General features: G+C 31.7%; 3 protein-coding genes across 3 annotated transcripts; 2 read left to right on the top strand and 1 right to left on the bottom strand.

Moving 5' to 3' along the window:
• The first annotated feature begins 2333 nt into the window (after window positions 1-2333).
• Window positions 2334-5687, top strand: LOC115700985 (AUGMIN subunit 2). Its single transcript, XM_030628667.2, has 6 exons — window positions 2334-2714; window positions 3765-3890; window positions 4041-4145; window positions 4567-4635; window positions 4814-4927; window positions 5206-5687. The coding sequence occupies exons 1-6, from the start codon at window positions 2592-2594 to the stop codon at window positions 5563-5565; spliced, it is 897 nt and encodes a 298-aa protein (XP_030484527.1). The 5' UTR covers window positions 2334-2591; the 3' UTR covers window positions 5566-5687.
• A 5717-nt stretch (window positions 5688-11404) lies between these two features.
• On the top strand, window positions 11405-17911 carry LOC115698571 (uncharacterized). Its single transcript, XM_030625668.2, has 10 exons — window positions 11405-11992; window positions 12086-12177; window positions 12713-12854; window positions 12943-13224; window positions 13312-13459; window positions 14087-15025; window positions 15158-15396; window positions 15488-15561; window positions 15984-16092; window positions 16823-17911. Exons 2-10 carry the CDS (start codon window positions 12122-12124, stop codon window positions 16853-16855), a joined length of 2022 nt encoding a protein of 673 aa, XP_030481528.2. The 5' UTR covers window positions 11405-11992; window positions 12086-12121; the 3' UTR covers window positions 16856-17911.
• On the bottom strand, window positions 17327-19108 carry LOC115698572 (small ubiquitin-related modifier 1). The gene is made up of 3 exons (XM_030625669.2): window positions 18967-19108; window positions 17792-17941; window positions 17327-17701 (listed from the first exon to the last, which is right to left on the bottom strand). The coding sequence occupies exons 1-3, from the start codon at window positions 19054-19056 to the stop codon at window positions 17633-17635; spliced, it is 309 nt and encodes a 102-aa protein (XP_030481529.1). The 5' UTR covers window positions 19057-19108; the 3' UTR covers window positions 17327-17632.
• Window positions 19109-25045: the final 5937 nt, after the last annotated feature.

Raw genomic sequence — 25045 nt, 5'->3', positions numbered from 1 at the left:
AGATTTGCTTAGACCTCAAGAGTTGTACAAATAATGTTTTCACGTATGACGGAAACTTAACAATAACATGATTACCATCTACAATATTATGGGCAAGAGTCTATTTAGCCACATTATGGGCAACATAATTAAATTTCTCGAAATCTTAGCAAAATTACAAGTTAAAATAGAATTAGATAACAAGATACAATTTAATATGTAGTTATCAATATACGAATGGCTTTCCACAATGATAAAATTGAACCCCTTAGCAACTGTTGACTCTAGAGCCAAGAGAGATTTAGAGAAAAGAAACCTACGCGAAGACGCCCACACAGTACGACCTTGGTGGTCCTTAGCCACTGCCACACCACACATAGAAGTTCTTCCAATAATCACATCAACAGTTGACCTTGATCTAATTCACAAGCAAAGAGAACCAACCACCAATACAAAAAGTAGAGGAAGGTGACAGAATAGAGTGATGGTAATTTGTATAACAACGAGAAATTGAATTAATGTAATAATGAATGTTAAATAAATTGTTGTTGTGTAGCTTATTATTCTGGACCTTCCATATATCATCCACAACGATTGATGCTAATTCTTCTAGTAACTGGAAAGCAAATTTTAATTTTTTGTTTGGTATTAAATAAGGAAAATTTGTAACATAACTACTCAAATTATTAACGTGTTGTTTGGTAACATTTTTGTTTTTAAATTTTTTAAATACAAAAATAAAAGTAAAGTTTTCTTCTTGAAAAATAAAAATATATTCTATGACTTCTTTTAATTTTTAATTTTAAAAATAGAAAATAAAAGTGTGTTTTGTAAATTTTATTTTTATTTTTATTTGTTGTTTTATTCAAGTCGAGTCCGAAGCCGGAGTTCGGAGCTTGGGTCCAGGTCCGCGGTCGGGTTCCAGGTCAGGGTCAAGGTTGGGGTCTAGGGTCCAGAGTTTGGGTTGAGGTCGAAGTCGGGGTCCAGGGTCCGAGTTTGAGTCCGAGGTCTGGGTCCGAGTACTGGGTTCGGGTCCCAAGGCCAAGGTTAGCGTTAGAGTCTAAAATATTGATTAAGAAAAAAAAACTTTTTAATAAAATTTTGAAAGTGATTTTTTTCAAAGTTTTTAAAATTTTGATTCTCAATTAAAAAATTTAAAAGTAAAACATTTTTATAAAATATGATTTTGAAAAAATATTTTTACTTTTCTAATTTAAAAAACAAAAAACTGATTAAAGAAGTATTACCAACCGCACTCTAAGTTTGTTACAATAAATTGGGACAAAACAAAAATAAAAACAAACAAACAATTTGGGGTTGGGTGCTCATCCAATCCAATCCACACTATTTTGCTCATACTGCATCTGATCTGCATTAAGTGCGGACTTCATATTTAGATCCAAATCAATCTATATAGTAACTTAAATCCAATCCGTACGGATTGGATGAATTATTTTAAATTAGCTACTTTTTAATATTAAATTATTAAATATTTATTAAAAATATTTTTTTTCACATAACTAACAATAAAATAATAAATTATTTTATGTCTCCAACAATAAATTGAAACAAATAAAACAAAAAAGAAAAATTAACACATTCAAATGAAGAAGAAAAAAAAATTGTATGTATTAAGAAATATTTAATTTTATTTTAGATTATATTTTTTGAATAGAATATTTATTTGATCTAATAAATTTTAAAATATATTTTTATCATATAATTAGATTTTAAAGTTATTTTTTTTTATTAAAATATTAATTGTGTATATAATTTTTTTAAAATATATATATTGTATTAGAAATGTTATTTTTACATATTAATTAATATTTAATCCTCATAAAAGTAGGGGTGAGCATAAAATTCAGAGAACCGAAAAAACTGTTCAAACCGACTTATTGAACTCCGTTGGAACCGAAACCGACAAAACCGAAAACTGAAAAAATCGCTAATGGTTAAAACTGCCATTGAATGGTCGATTTTTTTTGTGGTAATAAACCGACCGAAAAAATTGAAACCGACCGCTATACATATATATATATATATATTAATTTATTAAGTTTTTTTTGTATGTATTATAGTTACTAATAATATATAAAAATAATATATTATTTTTTTTATTAATATTAAAGTTAATAGAATAAGATAATTTTTTTTGAACAATTAATTTGTATGTTTGTAGTTGTAAAATGCAAAATAATGTATTTATAGAATAAATTAGACCATTTTTTTTAAAAAAAAAATTGGTTTGGACGGTTTAAACCGACCAACTGAGATTCAAAACGGTCGGTTTTAAAATAAGTTATGGATTAAAAACCGAGCAAACCGAACAATGCTCAGCCTTACATAAAAGTGTTTTATTTGTGTATTCAATCAATCTTTGTTTTCATTTCATTTGCAAAAATGGGGTACGATGAACTTGACAGCTCAACAAACATGGGCTTTTACGAAAAGTTCGGCCCAAAGCAATTATCTTTATTCAAAATTCGGCTCAAACTATACATACATCGAGATTTCCAGTAAAACAGTTTTAGAATTTTGAAATTTTGAATTGGCGTTGAAGTTGTTCCTTGAGTTTGATTGACTGGAAATTTGAGTTTGAGTGCCCAAAAATGTCGACGGGGAGTGACCCTACTTGGGTTGGACGGAAGCCTTTGCGTCGAATTGGGGGAATGTCTGATGCTCTCTCTATCGCCTCTGATCTTGGTTTTTCAGTCTCCCCACCTCCTACACAGGTCAGATTATGATCTTTGTAAATCTAATATTTCTGATTTTCTTTTCTTTTTTGGCTGATGATAAATTCAAATTATGATCTATCTCTTTGTACATTTTACTTGATTTGAGTGAGTGTGTGCTTAATGTTTCCATGTACGACTTCACATTTCGGTTGCCCAATTACTTCTGAGAATCATATTTGTATAGGTTGTGGAATTGAGTTTTATGGAAATTGTTTAGGAGCTTTATTTGGAAATAATAAAAAAAAAAAATCTGGTTAGAATCATGATTAGAACGGCAAAAATCAAGTAAATCGTCTGGGGGAGAGAGAGAAAGAATTGGCATCGTTGGTGAAGAGCGTATTCAGCTCGATCAAGGAGAGAAGCACCAACAACTTCTTGATGGAGCTCACAAAAGAAACCTACTTGAAAGCCCTTCTCGATGGGAAGCTGATGCAAACAAAAATCCACAATATTGGATGACAGTGACACGGGTGGGTGAAATATGCAGAGAAGAATCACTCCAACTCTTCTCAAGTCCCACCAAGAACTTGAGATGAGTTTCTGATGTTAAAACCGAAAGGATACGGGATTGAGCACAAGGAAATATTCTCTAGAGAAGGTGATGAGTATATCTAGTTATCTACCATTCCAAAGGACACGTCCTCAGTCCAGGACAGACCAGCCTTGGCAATCGACTAAGTAAATTTTCATGGAATTTATCCCCAAGAAGTTTGAGAAAAATGTTACTTTGGTGCTCGTCCAGTTATAACAAAATGGTCTCTCCCTTGAGTTGGTGAATGGAACTTGTGTTGATGTTATATAAAGGCGTTTTTTTTTTTTTTTCACTCTTTAGCATTGGGAACTTTCTGTTGTTTCTGCATTTGAACCTTATTTGCATCTAAAGGGAAAGCCAACTAAATCATTTTGTACTTTTTCTTTTTTTTTTTATAAAAAAAGTGTCTTGCTACTTGATTGCCTTAAATAAGTTACCATGCAGGGAGCATTAATCATTTTAGGGTAATAATGGTAGTTGTGAAAAACTCAATGTATGTACTTGTGGTTTCGCAGGAAGAACTTCAGAATTTATCTACTACCACTGGGGAAAAAGGTGATGACTTGATCAGAGTTTTAAGAGAACTTACCGCTGTACAAAGGAAAATAGCAGATCTGCAAGTGGAACTTCAGGGGAGAAAGGTAAGGTTTAACAGTTTGAGTTGCCTCTTCTTCAGTTTGCAGGCAGTAGTTTTTCCATGAATTATCAATGGTACTGTAAGATCACACTCTGATCTACTTTCTATTTTATACTGAATCCTGTTTAATTGAGTTCAAAATTTATTATTTTAGGATGACAAAAACGTGGCATATTTGACTCATGTAAGCGAAATGGAAAAGAAGTGTGAAACATTGGGAAGGATTACTACTATTTTGAAGGATGTTATTCAGAATAAGGTAGCTCACCTGGTTCCTTGTCAATATCGTTTTTTTGGACAAAAATATGATGAAAATTTGAGCTTTTTGTTTGAGCTCTTATCTCTTTAGAAACTTCCGGTGGTTTTGATTGTTTATGTTTTCCACAGATTTACCAACATACTTTTGTGATCTAACTGTAATTGTGATGTTTATCATTGTAAAATTGGAGATTGCATTTTTTTAAGATCCAATGGTTTGATTGCATCTATGCTGATCTCAAATAAGTATAATTGTTTTTAGTTCTACATCTACACCAGAATCAGTGGCTGCTCCATCTTTCTGGAAATTGTCCCTTTTCCTTTCTTTTGCTGATAGAGGAAGGACATGCTTGATCCTGTCTTACAATTTTGAGCTATGCCCTCTAATTTATGAGACCTAATTTATCATGTTATGTTGGCAGGATCGCATCATTGCTCGTCTTCAACAACCATATTCACTAGATTGCATCCCAGTAGAGGCTGAGTATCAGGTTGGTCATTCATATTCTCATGAAAGTATAATTTAAATTTAAAAGTTGGAGTGCAGATTGTTTTTAATTTACTCAGAGATGCTAATTGTTTTGGTTTCATTTGCTCTAGTAGTATGAGAGTGGCATTCAAGTTCAATAAAACTATAATCTTGTGACATATTTTGTTTGGGTTGTGCAGAAACAATTTTCCGAATTATTGATGAAGGCTGCAAGTGATTATGGGGCCTTGACTGCATCAGTAGCAGATTTTCAATGGAGTCAAACTTTTAAGGAGCCACCTTCAGTATGGGGGGTATGCTTATAGAAGAATTTCTTTCTTTCTAAAAATCTATAGTTCATAGACTAGCATCTCTGGTACATAAACGTTAGTTTGCCTTTGTTAAATATTACATCTGATCTCTGAAAAGTACACGCAATTTGTGTTACATTGTAATCTATATATAATGCTCATGTTGTGTAGACTTCATGGCACAGTGTACTGAGTCAAATTCATTGTTATAAATCTATCAAAGTAAGCAATAAGAATTTGTATGCGATGTCATTTGGCCTCATTTTGTTTAATCATTGTAGGAAATGCTTCGTCCAATTCCTGTTGCATTAGCATCGTGCACTCGGTTCTTTGAAGCAATGTCTGCAATGAGAGAATCGTTTTCAACACTTCAGAATCTGAGGGTGGGTCATTCAGCTTCATCTGTGCCTGTGACACCTGCCAAGGATCCTTCACAAAGAGTTTCTGGGAATACTGACTGTGTGACTCCACCTCCATGGAGAACCGAACCAAGTTTTGATGACTTAGCCATAAGAAGTTCTAGGAGGCATGAAGTTGAGCAACAAAAAGTAGAAGATGGAAACAATATACCAGGGGACTTGAATCAGACTGACCACAGGAGATTGTCTTGGCCTCCTTCAGTTAAAAAGAATGGTACTTAATCAAGACATTAATATACTTTTCTTTTAGTTTGTATTATGTGTGAAATAGTCATTTTAATGGAATACTTTTGACTAAACCATATTTGTGCAGTTATACGATTCTGATTATTTGATTCTTGAAATGTTTGGTGGGTGTGATGACGATTTTTAACCTGATATCCTTTTGGGGTCAAATTAAAATTAAACTTTACGAATACGATAAATAATACATTCCATTAATTTCATCCCATTTGGTGGGGTTAGTTATTCTTTTCGAAAGTTTGGGTTTAAAAATTCACATTAGATGGAGGTGTTTAGTGGACACATGACATATAATATCCAAGTGCCACGTGAAAAAGATATATACTTTTGAGCTTTTAATTTAGATTAGTGAAGAACACATTTCTCTGTCAGTATAATTCTGGTTTGTTAACATGGTTTTCACTTTCCTATTTTATGATGAAGCTATTTATATATTCGAGTAAGCTACCTAAATATATTGTTTAGAATACCTTTCTCATTATTATTTTATTAAAAAAAGGGAAATTTGACAATTCATTCTTAAAGTGGGTTTAGGTACTCTTAATATTTTACTTTACAAAACATTCTTTAAATACATCTCAATTTTACTTAACCCCCAAAATACCCCTTCCATTCAAATTCACCTAACTCTCACACTCTGTCCCTCTGAATCTTTCTCGCTCCCTCTCACTCACCATAGCAGCATCCACCACCATCAACCACTGCATCCACTACTATTCACAACATCCAACACAATCGAACTACACTTGTTTCTCCCTCTTTCTATTTTCTTCAATTGAAACTCACGAACCGCCTCGAATCCTACTCACTACTGAAACCCAGCACCCCAAAATTTTAAAAGGTCTTGGTATGTTAGCGAGGGAATCAATGTACATTGAAAACCCCAAGAATCCAAAAGCTCAATCAAAAGTTTAAGAGATTTTTTTTTTAATTTATTTTAAAATTGTGTGTTTGGATTTGATTTCTGAGTTTTTTTGAATTTTCTACAATTTATCAATGTTTCTCGACATATTAGCGACTTTTATCAATACCATCAACTTTAGACTATGAAATTGTTATAGTTAGCGATATTAGTCGATATAGTTCTTACATCTCACGATATTAGCTATGATTGAATTAGAAGTTGAAACCCTTAGCGACATGTAGTGATATGTTGTTAACATCATTTGCGATTTTGATGTTGTTTTGATTGTTTACTTTGCCTTGCTGTAGTTAGCGACATGTGGCAACATGTTTGTCGACATGTCACGACATATGCCTTGGGAATTTTTTCTCACAGATTATGTTTATGTTTTAGTGATTACTATCGATATGTGGTGACTTTGTTCGCGATATGTTGTGATTTATTTTTGCAACGTTTAGCGACACATTTTTAAGTGCTTTAATATGTTCCTTTATTTTGTCTTAAATTTTACAGATGGCTCCTGAACACTATTACTAAAACTATCACGCATATCATAGACAATGCCGATAGACATCGCAAAAATCGCAAGTGGAAAGTAAATATTTTTAATTGTCGGTAATTACATCGCTACATGTCGTTAAAAGTCATCCCTAACTTCTATGATACACTTATGTTTAGTGTATTAATTTTGGCATAATGTTTGTATAAAAAATCAAAATTTTTCTTTATAACACCCTTAAAGAATACTACCATTTGAGATGTTCTTAATAGTACTTTTTTGAAATATACATTTTATAGTAGCATAATTTTTCAATTACATTTTATTCAATTTTAGCGTAAAATAAGTAAAGTGGTGAATGATAATTAATAAATAGATGCAAATTAATACTTTTAATTATTTTTACATTAATGAGTAATATAATATTTTTTCTTTTTTTATAATAATTTATAGGATTTATATTTTTAGTTTTTTATTCATTAAAAAGTAAAAATAGTAAAAATTATTTAATTTGTATTGATTTATTAATTACTATATACTTTATTATTTATTTTATGATAAAATTAAAATATGATAAAAGAGTTAGGTTATTGTATTATATCTCCATAAATATTATTAACTAATTTTATATTATAAAGACATAATTTAATAGTATAAAAAATTTAGCTAATAAATATAAAATACTAATTATTAATATTATATAGTGATAACTTCAACTTTGGACTTTCTAAGTGTCTACTTTCCTATTTTTTTTTTTTTTTTAACAATACTTTCCTATTTATTTTTGGCTTAAGTAATTATGTGTATTGCAGGCTAATAAAACCTTTTAGTGAAGCACCTGTAATATTCAATAAAATAAAATATTAAATTATAAGTTTAATATTGGCTCCATGTGGCATCTTCTAGAGATGGTTAGTGTCAACTTCTGTTTGAAAATTAAAATTCATCCATCTCTATGAGCTTTCACAATTACTCCCCTTAAAAGGTACACTATCAAACTGTCAAAAGCTTAACCATTGTTATTACTTATTAGTATTACAAGCTATTTTTTCAACTCAAGAAATTGTTATGTAAATGGTGGAATAGGGACAAACTTACATTATCCAAGATATAATAAGGTGTATAAATAGAACTTCTGATTGTATACTTTATTTTGCTTATGACATCGAATTAAATTACGTTAAAGTACAATCAAATTTTAATACAATAAATTATTATTTTTCTTTTTTTAAAATTATACAATAAATTAATTTAAAATTAAAAAATTTAGTAGAATGAAAAATATACAAAATCAATAAAAATAAATGAACATAACTCAGTATATACTAGCAATATACACAAACATATAATACATATTTATATAATAAATTATTTTTAATAAGTGACAAGTGAGACATATTTTAAATAAAAATATTTAAAAATTATCTATTATATAAATATGTATTAAATTTGTGTGTAAATTATATGTACATATCATTACATTACATTACAAAAAGTAAAAGGAGTATTTTTGTACAAAAATTATATATTATAAAAATATAGATTTAGATTTTTTTGTTTTAAACAGAATTCATTACCAAGAATAGAGAAGATGTTATGTTTGCAGTAAAACCAGAACAAGCAACATAAGAAAAGTCCCTATTTTAAAAAAGCACTAATTTTTTTAGCAACAGAGTATTTAGCTAAATGATGAGTAACAAGTATTTAGCTAAAAGATTAGTAACAAATTTACCTTTTGAAAATAAAGGAAAACCAATAAATTTTAAGAGAAAAAACTTTTTTTTATGTCCCAAAATGACACCCTCAAGGTCTAGAAATCAGTACTAGACAAAAGAGAGATAGCCAAGGCACAATAAGATTCAACAACTTTTTCTTTTCTTTTTAAAAGATACAGGCTATTATTTTTCACATTATTTTTACAATAATATTATAATATGTTATTTATACATTATTTTTGTATTTTTATATTTGTACTGTATTGTTTACATGTTAATTTTATATTACGTTCATCATGTTTCATATAAATGTATTAAAAGAAATAAAAAAAAATATAATATACATAGAAATATATATAAAAAAAATCAATTATAAATATTTTGGATAAAAATTTTCCCTAAAAAAATTGTTAGAAAGTACTAGTAATGGTGTCGAGTATAATATATTAAGTGTAGTTTGATATGAAGTTACATATATTTTAGTCTAATAATTATTAATTAATTATGTAACAATACTCACTTAAAATAATAGTAAAAATGTCATGATAGAAATAAATTTTGCAACGTATTATCCCATTTTTCTAAATTATTGGTCAATGAAATTAGAACTCGGTTCATATTCAACTCTACCAACAAATTTTGCCTTAGAAACTAAGAAATCAACCACTAGATTCCCTAAATTAATGTAATAGGAGAGTCCCAAAACATCTCAATCAAAAAGTCCAATCTTTTGAACTTAGACGAGGGTATAATTGTCATTGCAAAAATAAATGTCAAAACGAAAAAAGAAAAAAGAAATAGAAAGACATAAAATTTTCCGAAGTGAATTATTAGATATGGTTCAATCATGTATCTACATTAATAGATTAAGCATTATAGAATATAGACCATTTTTTGACAACTAAAAAAAAAACGAACATGGATTTGATTTGCCTATAAAACTACTTTTTTCGAAAGAGGCCTATAAAACTACTTATAAACTAAAAATGACCACATTCTAATAACAGAGTAACAAAACAAAATGTCTCTCAATAAGCAATTGATCCCTATAAATAAGTGTAGAAATTTCAGGAATATTATTTTACTTATGTTTAGATTATTATGAATTATTGAACATTCGTAATGGGAAATGCATATCAATTATCATGCATGGCCTTTTTGTCATTATCATAATATCCATTGACAGAGTGGCTCATCTCCATTTAGCTAATAAGTGCCAACTCAGATTATATATAGGCCACTCTCTCACACATGAAACGCACATTTAAATCTGTCGTATTGAGTTATTTTTTAATAGTATTATTTCCCCTCTTAGACATGTTACGACACAAAACAAACCTACAAATCCACAAAAGTTTCTGTTCTGTGAACGGCTTCTGGGGCCTACCATGATTTCATCAGATTGTTCGGCTCAGATGCAGACAAAAGAGGTTGTGGGTCCCATAGTTTATCATTGTAATCCTTATTGGTGGGCCCCACAGTTCTGAATCATGGAACAATGAAATTCACCATTAATATTGTAGTTAAAGTGGATGCTCTTCCGAAAAATCATTTATCAATGGCATATTTCACTATAGTTGGCCAAAAGAAAAAAACAAAGACATATTTCATTTTATCCTTAAACCAAGTGGAAAAAAACTTGGGCATGTTTTGTGTAATAAGTTGAGGTGGACTTGACGCGTAGTTTGCTAAGAATAAAAATGTTCAAAATGGAGAATCAAGTAAGAAAAGAACGAAATATGGGTATGATTTAGGGGTATATGATGTGTATATAGTTCATTATGTAATGATTTGTTTCACTAATTCTCTTACCAAGAGTATGACACGTTTTGATTCACCGTGTTGAATTTATTTCATTTTCTTTTTATAATGGTGCAACTATTGAGGGTATTTGTTTATCAGTAAGAATATGCTTAAGGGTATTTAGTATAACTTTAATTGTGTTTAGTAAAGAAAGAAGAATTAACTCATAATATCCCTTCTCTCCACATGTAGGGATCAATTAAGACTAATTGGAGCACGCAAGGTACAATCTATGTCTTAGGGTCGGAGTACACTATGTACCTATGTAAATTTTCTATTAATTCACATTTCAAATTTCAAATTATTTTTTACTAATTTTGTGTAGTGACCTTCATATGAGCCCTATAATTAATATATATATATTTATAATAAAGTATTTATTAGTCTCCATCTCAATCTAGATCTATGTACCTACATTTCACCTAATCACTACAATTTATTTATGTAATTTGTAAATAAAAAAACTAATTATTATCCTAATTGCCATTTAGAGTATTCCTATTGTTATATTTAAATTTAAACATTGATGATAAAGAATACAAATGCTCTACCCAATTAATTATCATTAACCAAATATAGGCATGTCAAGTTATCAAAAACTTACTTATATTTTTTTTTCTTCTTTTTTTCCCCTAAAAAGAACAGCTTACTTAACCGCATTAATGTTGTGTCTATAATAGCAAAAATTTCATGACAGCTCAGCTCATTGCTCTTTCATTCAATCCCAAATTACGAACGATGAAAAGATTAGGATGGATGTGGCGGTTATTTTATGTTCCCGATATTACCCTTCTTCGCTATGAGTACGAGACTCTGATGGTCATTTTAGTCTTTTCAACTCATTTTCTGTATAGCACTGTCCTGCGCGGGAAGTAAGTATGTATAGGTATATCAGATCTCCATGCCCATTTGTTTTTACAATTTTACCCTTTTCATAAACCAATTGACGCCGTCTCTGACCTGACCCTTTGCAAATCCAGAAATGAATACCCAAACCTATCTATTGTTATTCCTCTCTCCTCTTCTCAAGCCTTTCAACCCAAGCAAATCCAATCCAACACCATTTAATAATTTTTTCCTTTTCACATTCAATTATTAGAAAAATATTTATTTATTTAAAATAAATTAAATGAAAAATAAAAAAAGAAGAGGTTAAATTATAATGATAATAATAAATAAAGTTCCATTAATGGCCTGGGCTCCGACATGTAGCAGTAGTCGTGCCTCGTCTATGTATGTATTTGTGTGTATTTGAGTTTACCCTTCTTTCTTCTTTTGGGTTTCTCGATGTGTGTGTCGTTTATTCTCCTCCCTTTGATTCCCCGGCGGTTCTCCATTCTCCGCCGTTGATTTGATCTTCTTCCTACTCCTCTCTCGGTGTGGTTTTCTTTAATGTTATGAAGCTCATTGGTTATTGCTTCTTCCTCTTCTCCTCCATTCTATCCTGGTTCCCTCTTCTTTCATGGAACTCCTCCCTCCTAGAAGGTTCTATATCTCTTTCTCTCTCTGTACATAATTATGTATGTATGCATGTTTAATTTTGTAGTTAATAATGGTGAATTGGGATTGATGAAGCAGTGATTGCTGGTAATCTGGCCTTAAAGCGAGACTTTGATGGGGAATGGTGATAACGGGCGCTGCATATTCCCTCTCACAAGTTTGCAAATTGGGTATCTATGATTCCATTTTAGGCTTTTTCCTTTTTTAAAATTGTTCTTTCGATTGTCATTTCTAATTGTGGCGCATGTTTCTTTGAAGATTTTTCTGGGACAATTCCTTTCGAATTGGAATAATGTTTAAATTTAAGAGAATTGAATTGGAATATTTCCATTTAACGTGATTGAATTGGATATTTGCCTTCTATAGATTGGGTTGAACTTTCTTGGAATCATGTCATTCTGTTGATTGATATCTATGTATAATACATATATATTTCCCTTAAATTCATTTCTCGATTATAAATTTATGAAAAGGTTACAACCTTGTTGAATTGCACACACATAAAAACGTATGATAAAATCTAATATTGCACCATCAATATTGTAAAATAACTTGACTTTTTCTTTTCTTTTCTTTCTGGTAATGTGGTTAAGTTAAATTTAATTCCCGTTCATTCTACATTTTTAGTTTCTGTTTGTCGACGAAATTGTAAGCATTTTTTTTCCTCGTCTGAGGCATATTGTTCTTCACATGATTGTATTGCAGAGATTTGCAGTCTTACCTTTCTGATCTTAGCCTCTTCCTGGCCCTTAAAAGTAACAAATTTTATATATTGGTAGACAACCGACCATGGCTGAGAGACAGAGGTTCTCGTCCGGCACACTTGTGGCAGTTGATGGTTACCAAGGTTTCTATAAGCATTTTGATAGCACTGTACTTTTTTTCAGTCCCATTCTGTTTGATAGAAAAATGTAATCACATTGGGTTCATTTCAGTCAAGGTTATCTCCTTTTGCCAACACCAAAGCACGGAGGGAGAAAAAGGAGGACAAAGAGGCTTGTTCCAATTCCAGTGATATAAAGCCAAAGACACTTGATAAATGGTTTCGACTAATTGATGCGATTACGTTGTCTCGGAAGAGGGTTTTGCTACCTGTGAAGAAACTGCATCAATCGTCACTTTTAAGCAGAGAGCTGCATAGGACCTTGTATGGCTTCATAGTATTTGAAGTTGCATGGAGCAATGTTCGTGGTATCAACTATTTGAATGAGCTTCAGGTACTACGACCTCAACATGTTTTCCTTCTTCTGTTTGTTGTAATCATTTATGGATGTAGTATTTTATTATTTTATTTTCTTTTGCAGACTGATACCACTCTGGCCATAGAGGCTAAATTCATGCAAAGATGGGAATTTGACAGTATTGCTCAAGCAGCAAACTGTATGTCATCATGGTTTTCAGGAACAACCTCTGAAAAGCTGTTGTTAAAAGAGTATCTTGATTCTGTAGTAGGTATTTTTCTCATGATTCCTTGTTTGTTTGCAAAGATAATTAAACTCTGTTTTCTTTTGGAGACATCTAGGAGTTTCTGCTTTGAAATTGCAATGTTAGAGGGAAGATCGATTCAATATTCTTGGGAAATCTGTTATTGGCTTTTACTTTTTATTATTCTGTGACTATGTATGCTCATGTGGAGTTAACTTAGAACGCTCATTGCTTGTCGTTAAAAATGAATTCATTTCAAATCACATATCTTGCATATTGACAACCTTGCTATAACACCAAAATACAACCAAAAATTATGTATATTCATATACATAATCTATTTATAGCCAACTTTTTAAACATCCCTTATTATAGGTGTGCACATTTACAAGTTTTCTGACAAGCTTGTAATGCAAGATAATTAAACACTTCTAGCTGAAAATAGTGAGCTGCTTCTGACATCAAGCGTTCATATCATGTATAAGTTAGTCTGTTAGTTCATTGAAAATTATCGTTTTCCAGTAATCTTTCTTAATCTAAGTCAACAAGTGTTTGATTAGACATTTTACACCACGTAGTAGCAGTTGGAATTTCTGTTTTTGCTTGGAGTGCAATTGGAATGAGCAGTCAGTGACAATTAGTCAAAATTTTCAGGAGATGTCTTCTATGATACGAAGGAAGATTTTTTGGATTCTATATCTGATGATGATGCCGAAAATATCTGCAATGATAGTTTGTCTATTGAGGATGATTCTCTCCTGAGCTTGGGTAGCAAGTTTGGTGTATCATCTGTATCTGATGTTGATGAAAATGATGTTCACCACACTCCACCTCCTCTCTGTGGACCGTGGAAAAGAAGGAAAGTAACAAACTCCAGCATTACAAGTGAAGAAGCTGGCATGTGTACTGAGGGAATCAGGAACTCAGAGATTTGGGATGAAAATGATGTGGAAGCTACCCAGTACATGGATGTTTTAATTTTGTTCCGGTTCAATGACCATGACCTTCCATTTACTCTAAGAAAAGTAATAATGTCTGACTTGCGGTTACTTACTTTATTAGAGGCCGGGCTTCCATCTTGGGTTCTTTTCCTACAGTCATATCCAGTGTTTTGCCATCTCTATCGACCATGGATGTGCCCGTTGGCAAGAGCTTTATATGTACTTATCTCTGTTGTAACCGTTCTTATAGGATTTTATGATTTGTACAAGAATGTCCCAGTTCTGAAGGCTACTGCGTCTCGATTGTTTGGGCCTCTTTTTGACTGGATTGAAACTTGGGAGATGATAACACGGATTAAATACTTGGGAACAATGCTATTTCTGCATAACTTCCAAAAGGCTGTTAATTGGTTTCTTACGATTAGGAGCACCACCAGATCCTTCCTGTCAGTTCTCACTCAACCACTAGCAGAGCCACTTCTAGAAATTTTGGAGTTTCTCCTACCAGTGTCGAACGTGATGATTGAAGTCGTAGAAAAATTTTTCTCAGTTATTTGGATTCTGATCGGGTCTTCTTGCAGTCTTGTGGAGAACGTGGTAGAGATGTTCCTGTCCCCCATATGGTTTCTTGTCTCTTTTATCTGGAGTGCCAGTAAGTCAGTGGCTTCTTTTCATTTTCATGTTTCTGTTTGTTGTAGACTATTATAATATTGCCAAAATAGCTGCATGGTACATCAATTTTTTTGGGGCTCTTACACAGTTTCTGTTGCTTTATGATTTGCAGCAATATCAATATTATTCCCCATATTTTGGGTTTTTTGGGAATTACTCTATGCTCCAGTTCGCATTGTTCTGGCATTTACCACTCTCATAGTTTTTGTTTGTACCTCTATATATGAGATGCTTGGGGATGTATGGGAGTTTATTAGTAGCATAATTCAGCTTGCATCTGCTTCTGAGGCAACAGTGAGTACGTATGAAGTTTCTATGTGGCGATCACTTTGGAATGACCTATTTTCCCAGGTTAGGAAATACTGATTACTTCTCTCTTTGATGTAGGATATGATTATTTTATGTTTTTATTCATAACCATGATATTTCTCCTCTGTTGCAGATTTTTCGTGCTGTCAGGAGTATATTAAATGGTTTTGTTGCCTTTTTCACAGCCTGCAACAGGCATCGCCTGAGGTAAGCTTATTGTATTGTTGAAAAGCTGTTTTTGATTCAATGAAGTTGTTGTATATGCCCCTATTTTGCTTTCTAGCTAATGTGGTGTATGTTATACACTGATCTTTTTCTTGTGGATTTGGCTTTTAATAAAATTGATTAAGAATATATCTTTAATTAAGAAGTATGAATCTACAAAGACAATTCTTTAATTATCCTCACTTATGCGTGCTTTAACTTGAATTTGTTTGTGGACACTCCTATTGATATTTTCACTTCCTTGCAGCGTGCTTTAACTTGAATTTGTTTGTGGACACTCATATTGATATTTTCACTTCCTTGCAGCATAGCCACTGTGATCTTAAATTGTTAACGATCTGAGATTATTTTGATAATATTGATTGACCAATCTCACTGATGATGTTTGATGTTATGGCATACAGCATTTATAATCACTTACTGGAGTTCATTCAAAGATTATTTGGTCGAACCCAGACATCAAGGCAGGAAGGCTCTAGATCAAGTAGACCTAAAAAGGAGAATCAGAATATGGTTAGTACTTTATATGTTTGAACTTGTGCATTTTGAGTTATATGCACCAGATTTCAGAAAGAGTAACATTAGGCATGGGACACACACACCTCTCCCATAAATTAATCTATATCTTCAAGTGAAAAACATTATCTGAAAGGTAGTTCACTGGCAATTAATTGTAAGGTCTAGCTCTCTTTGCTTGATAAGGTTTCCTACTGAGTCATGGCAATAGTTTCTTTTCCATCGCGGCTAATAGTTCAAAAAATACAGTTTGGGCACGCCACTAACATAAGGTAGAGAATAAACTTTGTTTCAAGGGACCAAAGGAACTACTTGCACATTTAATGATGCATCCATTGGAGGAAGGAAAGTTAGGATCACATTGATTCATTTAACAATAAATACATTCCAATATTTTGCACAGAGAAAATAAAATATTAAAGCGAGAGGGAAATTAAGTCCTTTTATCATCACTTAATATTGGACTCAAGGGAATGCAGTAGATTTTAAAAGAGTGTATTGTCTGTCATGTGCGTCTGTCATGTGCGCCTCAATGCTCCCCATGAATAAATGTGTTGCTAATCCCCCTTTTATTGTTGTTCTCACACTGGGATTGTACTTTCATTAGGCTCTTCAATAATATCACTCCCAACATATGTGCTTGTTCTGTAGATTTTATTGGTTTTTGAATCAGTCTATACACATGTTCTCATGCAACATTCTTTCACTTTTTCTTTTTGGCCTGCAGCAAGAAGTAAGGAGGAAACTTCATGTAAACTAGACTTGTACAACTATCCTCCCAAAGCTAACGAATCGACTAGGCACTTCTCTTTTGGTAGTGCCTGCCTGTGTTATATTATGACAAATTAACAGCCCAAGAGCAAAAGTCTCTCCAACAAAATTGGAGAGGGTATTCAAGTCTTTCACTGATACATCAATATATATATATATATATATTACTGAATGTACTGGACAAAAAGCTTCATTCTTTCCATTCTTTTTGTCTTTATCTCCTTAAAGTCATTCACAATGTTATTTTTCTTCCTGCGCTCTAAGTCCCAAGGGATTTAGTTGTACTCAATTGTCTATCCATGTAAATAGTATGTAAAGACTTGCTTGTGTATTTATATAGCTATAATAATATTTTAAAGAAAAATTCTTCTATTCAGATATATTAGTATTTTAAGAAATAGTATGAATAGTGATTTTTGTTAATGTATACCACTTTGGTATAACAAAAAAAATACCACAATTTGCAGTGCTTTAACTGTTCAAATTCTTTATTGCGGTGAAAATCACAAGCTAATGCCTAACAATAGTGCAAGTCATAGGCCAAACACACATTCATCTTAAGCATAAACCGATACCTTCATACTCCATAGACCAATAAAAGAAGTATAACAAAAATAGATTCGATTCGCCCTAGGCCGATAACTAGAATACTAGAACAAGTCTTAAAAAAGAAAATAAAAAAGATACTAAACACCTAATCCTTCATAACCAAATCCACATAAAGTAGTTCACTATATAGTACTACTAGAGTCGCCATATTTTATGATTACATAAAAGAAGCACCTCCAGTTTGGTGAAGCATAGCATCAATCTCATCACCATCCTCCATTTCCAGCTGCAATTATACGCACATATAAAAAACTGCATCAGTAATTCATTCATGAAAAAAACACTAAGGTTTATGTTAAGAGAATGAGAGAAAGACCTCGTCGGGAGTCTGCTCAGCTCGAAGGCGACGACCATCAAATAAAAATGCTATAGAGTTGAACTCCACAGATTGTCGATCACAATATGCATTCATAAGCTTTTTCAGTTGGGTACTTCTTTTGATCCTGAAAAATACTTCATTGCCATCCTACATTTTCAAGACATATATAAGAACACCGGATAGCAAAAAAAAATAAAATAGAAGCTAGCGAATACGCTCATTAAGATCTTGATCACTAAACTACTATTAGATACAGAGGACTTGTATAAAATTACTAAGCAGACAAAAGAGTTGACCTGTGAATAAATACCTCTACATTATTTCATCAAAAGAAATCTTTACTTTTTTCTGAATAACAAGACCAATAGAGAAAGTACCCAATAACAAGAAATAAAACAAGGATACTTCTACAATTAACATTGCAAGCTAACTGTTAAACTAGCACAGTTAAACTACATACCACCTCCAATTTAATCCACTGCTTCGCTTTTCAAATGTTACTCCCACCCACTAAACAAACCACAAACAATATAAGGCTTCTAACCAAAAACTCAAAGTTAAACCCAATATAAAAATTAGAACTTTACCATCGTCTTTGAACCCCTCTAAGGGGTACTCATCTGGATAAAACAAATTTTAGACCCTTTTAATTTCCAAATGAACACATCATCAGTCCGACAAGAAAGTAGAAAATCAAAATAGACACGAGTAGCCAAAACACTACCACACTACCACAAAACGTATGTCACACGCAAGTGTATAAACTGCTTCCCTTTTCCTCATTAAAATGGATTAAGATTAACGATAATGTCTTGATATACAGTTTAGCACTCCCTTACAAAACCATAAAACCAACTTTACATTATGTTTTCAAGTTAAGTGTTAGCCTCAGCGTTCGAAGACCAAATACAAGAAGGATAAACAAAATAATAATGCCAAAAGCAAAAATACAAAGGGTCAGAGAATTTATAAATACACCAAAAAAAAAAATCAGAACACCCCAGACATCAAAAGGCATGGCCTAAATTTTTCCAGGAAACAAACAAAAGCGGTAAAAAGTAAAACAAACCCACAATTCGATAATCAAATAAAACCCCCGTCTAAGATGAATTCGTGGATTTGTTGTTAATACACAAAATTCAAACTTGCGAACCCTAACAAAGAGATAATACCTGGCCCTTCACTTTAAGATTGATATGGGCAGACTGATCGTTAGGCTTCTTGTCCTCCTCTTGCTGCGGCTGGGCAGTTGTCCCTGACATCGTCGTCTTCGTCTACTTAATCTAACTGAGTGTGGAAACTAGGGCTCTTTCTCTCTCTCTCTAAAACCAAAAAGGCCTCTGGTTTTCTATCTAAGTCAGTTTCTTAAATTAATATACTTTCTCTTCTGAAAATATAAAATAATAAAAATAAACCCTTTTGGTGATTTTTCTTGGTTCCACCGACGGCTTTTGTTGTAGCGTAATTACGTGAGTTTACACACGTGGAAGTGGATAATTGGTTAAGAAATTAAGGATAGGTCAGTCTTTTGACTGTTTAACCAATCATGTACCGACACGTATTGAAAAGAAGTTGCACGCGTACTTTTCGTGAACAGCATGGGTCTCGGGCCTCGGCCCAGTTTCGAATTCAAAGCTACTCTAAACTCTCTGCATTGGGCTTTCCTTTGTTCTCTTATAAACAAGACGGTTGTAGTTTTCTATTTTTTTTTAGGGTTTTTAAAGGAAATTTACATGGTATACTAACTTTTGTCATTTTTTTACAAAAATACTGTCAGGCGGTATTTTTTACTTTTTTACTATGTTTTTTTATAAGTTTCATACTGCAGTATACTGTGTTAAGTTTTCACTGGTGTTCTACTAGTGTTTTATTGGTGTTCTACTGTTGTTTTGAGTTGTTTTGCTTTGTGTTTTACTGGTGTTTTATAAAAACAAAGTATTTTTGAAAAGATTTTCGTTTGACAGTATTTTTGTAAAAATTAACTCAAATTCCAGTATTTTTGTAAGTTTTCCTTTTTAAACGAGGAAACTAGATGGTATATTCAGTTTATTCTACTTGTTTTAATTTTTATTTCTATGTTTATATCTTTTAAGATATACTTATTTTTATAGATGATGTCAATATTAGATACATTAAATTAATATAAATTATATGTTAGACTTAAATAAAGAGTGTGTGTATATTAAACAACCCACTCATAAAAGTAGGTATATTTTAATAAAATATAATACAAGAGTATTTTTTTTTATTATAGATATAAAACAAAAAAAAAAAGATATTTTTCAACTTATTCCTTTTTAAACAAGATTCTTAATTTCTTGGGATTTTTTTAAAAATATACGTAAAATATAAAATTATTATAACAATAACTTAACAAATCTCAATTATAATAATATCTTGTCATCTCATTAAAAAATACCTTAATTCTAAACTGATATGCTTAGAGTCAAACTAATCTCAAAATTCCTATTTTTTAATTTTTTTTGTATTTCAAAAGTAACATTTTAATTATTTAATTATGATATTGATAAGAAACTAATAACTAACTTTATCATAACAAAATATTACTTTTTATATTATATAATTTGAGATGTATTTTGGTTACCTCTAAAACTTATATGTATACACTTTATTAATTAAATAATTATTTGATAATGCTTAGGTAGAATCACAAAAAACGTCTGTTGTTGTGATAAATCCAACACGCAAGTATACGTATCGTTTTAACAAGTAATACTCAGGTAAGTGAGATCGTTCTCACGAGGACTGCAGTTAAGTACCAATCAATTAAATTCTTGTTTCTATTTGGCAATCGAATAAATAAACTTTGAACAAAATAAACTAAGCAAAATTAAATAAAATAAACAAATAAAAGGTTTAACAATGGATGTGAAATTAGGGATATGATTTCAATTGCTTTGATTACCCAATTATTAACACTAATTAACCATTCTTCTTCCTCCTATGTGATGACAGATTATAAATTAACCTAAACTCTTTTCAGATCATAAAGGTCCTAAATTGTATGCCAACTATTGCATCTCTGAGATAGAATAACATACAATTTGCATTAAGCAATAATCTAAAAGTCACATAAGCTATGTGAATACAGATTTTGTATTAAGATCATAGAACATGCAAAAGGTGATCAAGCTTAAACATGAAATAAGCACAAATATGAATAAATCACAATAATATAGGAAGAAAGAACAATCAAATAACATTAATCCATAGAATAATCTCAGTCAATATCCATCAAATCCCTAAATAGAGAGTTTAGCTCATAATCGAATCCATAATTAAACTAAACACAAATAAAAACATAAAAAAAATCAAGAGAAGAGAAAGAAACTAGATGGAGGATTGTTGCAGATCGTCCATGCTCGCTCCAAGAGCCTTCTTCTTGTGTTTATAGGGTTCCATATGGTCTCCCTCTTTAATTTGCGACCCTCTTTCCTTTAAATAGAGTTTTTCAGCCCAAAAACGAGAAAAGACGAAGTTATCCTTGACCTGTACGAAGTCGGCGCCGCGGAGGGCAATTTCCTCGCCGCGGCGGCTGTAGAAAAGTGAAAAAACGGGCTTTCTGTATTCCCCCGCCGCGGCCAAAAGTGGTCTCGCCGCGACCACTGGACCTAATTTTTTCTACTTTGACCTCTTTCAGTAAAATTAGCATAACTTTCTCATACAAACTCCAAATGAGCTGATTCAAGATGCGTTGGAAAGGAAAAAAAGAGATCTAAAACTTTTATGTTTTGACTTTATCCAAAATTTGATTAGAATATAGTCGAATTTAGGCTTGAAGTTTTAGCTTTTTTTCTCTTTCAAAATTTCCTCTATTTTATAGATCATTGTTTTCCGAAATTTGTCCAATTTATACATTCCAAGTGTAGAAACCTAAAATCAAAGAAAACAAGCGTAATTCTATTCCAAAAATAATAATAAAGAAGAAAAATAACTATAAAATGTGACCCGAAACTTAGGCTAAAAATAGCCTAACATCTGTACATCCAGACATTTTTATTTCATTATATGCCACTCTCATATTTAATACTAATACTTAATTAATTTTTTTATATTATTTTTGTTGACCGAGGTTTTCGGCAACCAATTAATTAATATATATAAGAAAATTGTAGGAAGTTTAATGCATGGAATTTTTATGTGGTTGGGGCATTAACGAGTCTTAGTCCAGGAGTCTTTGTTATTTATGAGAGTATTTATTACAGAGAATGTTCTTGGTAAATATCTCTCCTATTTTCTCTCTTTCATTCATATGAACCCATAATTCTCGACCCTTGTCTCAATGCGTTTGTGGGGTATTTATAGTATTTTTTTTTGGGTGATCCCTAAAACTGAATCACTTGTCTTTCTATGTAGGTTTAATAGGGGCACATACTCCTAGCAGATACAAAATAAGAAATACATGATCTATACCGTAGGTATCTTAGGGGTTAGGTGGATATAATCTTTTACCCCCTCTTGATTGATGTGATTCATCATAAAGTAGTCGTCACTAGTCTTATTAATCACACCGTAATAGCTGCAAAAGAGGGGTTACGCCGTCAGTCATATCGTTTATGGTAGTTCCAATACGTTTTCTCCCATGCGGCATTAAATGCAAGGTGATTGCTCAATAGAGTTCGGTACCTCCCGGAGCTGCCTTAGTATGGCCCCGGCCTCCGGGAGCATAAAGGTCCTTCTCATATCTTCCCCGGGAGTCATCTTCCCAGAGACACTCCTCTGTTGCCTAAGACTTGGTTGATTTCTTTAAGAGCCGATCCTCTCAGCTCCACGTGTCGTCTTTTTACAGTAACACGTATTTTAGGCAAAATTAAGGGCAACAATTTTTTTTAATAATTTCGTGATATCAATATAAGGGAAGTTACTTGTTTTTTTTAAAAAAAAAAAATGAAAGTTAGTAATTACATATATAATACACCGGCCTCTAATTCCTAACTCTGAAAAGAATTAAAAAAAATACTAATAAATGCAAAAAAAAAAAAAAAAATAGTCCAATAAGAAGAAGTATTATAAATATCCTTTTTGGGAGATTTTGGTGTCAAAATTTTCATAAAAAAAAAATAATAATAAAAAGACTTGATGATAGACTTTGTTTGTTTGGTGACTTCCATTGATGAAGTTAAAAAGTGTTCTCTTTCATTAGATGATTAATAATTGGGTTTGGAAGGAACACAATTTTATTATTAATTCTCCTAGTCAGATACAAGTTTCAGCGAGAAGATAAATTATCGCAGTGCAAGCTGTAAGATATATCTATTAACGTAATTGTGCATTGTAAATTTGTAATTTATCTTTATTTTTTTATTTATTATTAAACATTTTATTTAGAGTTTTTTTTTTATTGGGATTTTGCGACATGGCTCCTTTTTTTTTCTTCAATTGTCAAATTTGCAAGGTTGTTGTGGTATGAATTATAATTTATGGTTCATGTTTTGCTGAGTGTAAAATGTGAAAGATTTGTGCATAATTTTTTTAAACATTGCTTTATTAGTAATAATTTTTTCAATAAATATCTAGAAAATTATTCAATTATAATTTCAGTTATATAGAACGTTCTATATGTTCCACGATATAGATACGCTATTAATTATCCATTGTTATAATCCCAATAATCAATGATCCTCTATAGATGATCTACATTGCATAGGGATAAAAGTACCGTTACACCATTTCAATGTATTTTATCCTTAAAACACTTGGTCACCTATAAATGATATTTTAGTGAAATAATATAATCACTAAAATGAGATCTCAATCATTTATCTCTATTTAGCCAAGCTCGAAGGGAATCATTATTTCACTTCTAAATACATATAGAAGCTATAGATTCCATATTTATGATTAGCGGTCCCACTCAATTGTACTATCATGTTCCCAAAATGTACGTATCACCCTGACCAAAAAGTAGGCTTAACTAACAAATCAAAGAACATGTATAATACTCTTGAGATCGAACCTAGCCATATCAGGATTAAGATCATTTGATCTAGGATCAACTAGGTGATATTGAATTGAATAGATATTACGGTAAATTTATCATATCTAATCAAAGTTCAATATCGGTCCCTTCCAATGTATACTCCATACATCCAATACTGGTAAACTTTGTCAATGCCCTGGAAAGGACGTAACACTTATCCAAGGTGTAAGCATATACCTATCGCTGATTATCATGTCAGTCTAAATCCAGTGAACTGAGAAATCAGGGAATTAAACTTTCGAACATATAAACATGATTATATTCCACTGTGCTGACAACACTATAATCATAAACAAATACATATGTTCTGGACTTAATAGAATTTATAAACATGAAATAAATCATGTGAACCATGCAACATAAAAAAGATTTCTGATCTTTATTAACTAGCAAATCTGATTATATTGAAATGAGTTTTATTTAGGGCACAAAACCCAACAATTAATTCCTCATTGAATCATTATAGAACTTGGAATTGAATACACTCTCAGTTATATAGAACGCTCTATATGTACCACGATATAGATACGTTATGATTATGCATTGTTACAATCCTAATAGTCAAGGATCCTCTATAGATGATCTACATTGAATAAGGATAAATTTACCATTTTACCCTTCAATGTATTTTATCCTTAAAACACTTAGCTACCTATAAATGATATTTTAGTAAACTATTATAATTACTGAAATGAGATCTCAATCAATTATCTCTATTCAGCCAAGCTCGAAGGAGATCATCGTTTCACTTCTATTTCAAGATAGAAGTTATAGATTCCATATCTATGATTAGCGCTCCCACTCAATTGTACTATCATGTTCCCAAAATGTACGTATCACCCAGACCAAAAGGTAGGCTTAACTAACAAATCAAAGAACACAAATAACACTCTTCGGATCAAACTTAATCATGTCAGGATTAAGATCCATAGACTTAAGATCAACCATTGATATTGACTTAGAAAGATATAACGGTAAGTTTATGATATCTTATCTAAGATCAATATCGTTCCCTTCCAATGTATACTCCATACATCCGATACTGATAAACTTTGCCAATGCCTTGGAAATGACATAACACTTATCCAAGGTGTAAGTATATCTATCACTGATTATCATGTCAGTCTAAATCCAGTGAACTTACAAATCAAGGAATTAAACTTTTGAACATATAATCATGATTATATTCCACTGTGCTGACGATACTATAATCATGAACAAATGCATATGTTCTGGACTTAATAGAATTT

This window comes from Cannabis sativa, chromosome 8, assembly GCF_029168945.1.
Source record: "Cannabis sativa cultivar Pink pepper isolate KNU-18-1 chromosome 8, ASM2916894v1, whole genome shotgun sequence".
Taxonomy (NCBI): domain Eukaryota; kingdom Viridiplantae; phylum Streptophyta; class Magnoliopsida; order Rosales; family Cannabaceae; genus Cannabis; species Cannabis sativa.
The sequence above is the reverse complement of the archived record's forward strand: the minus strand, read 5'-3'. Positions and strand labels throughout refer to the sequence as shown.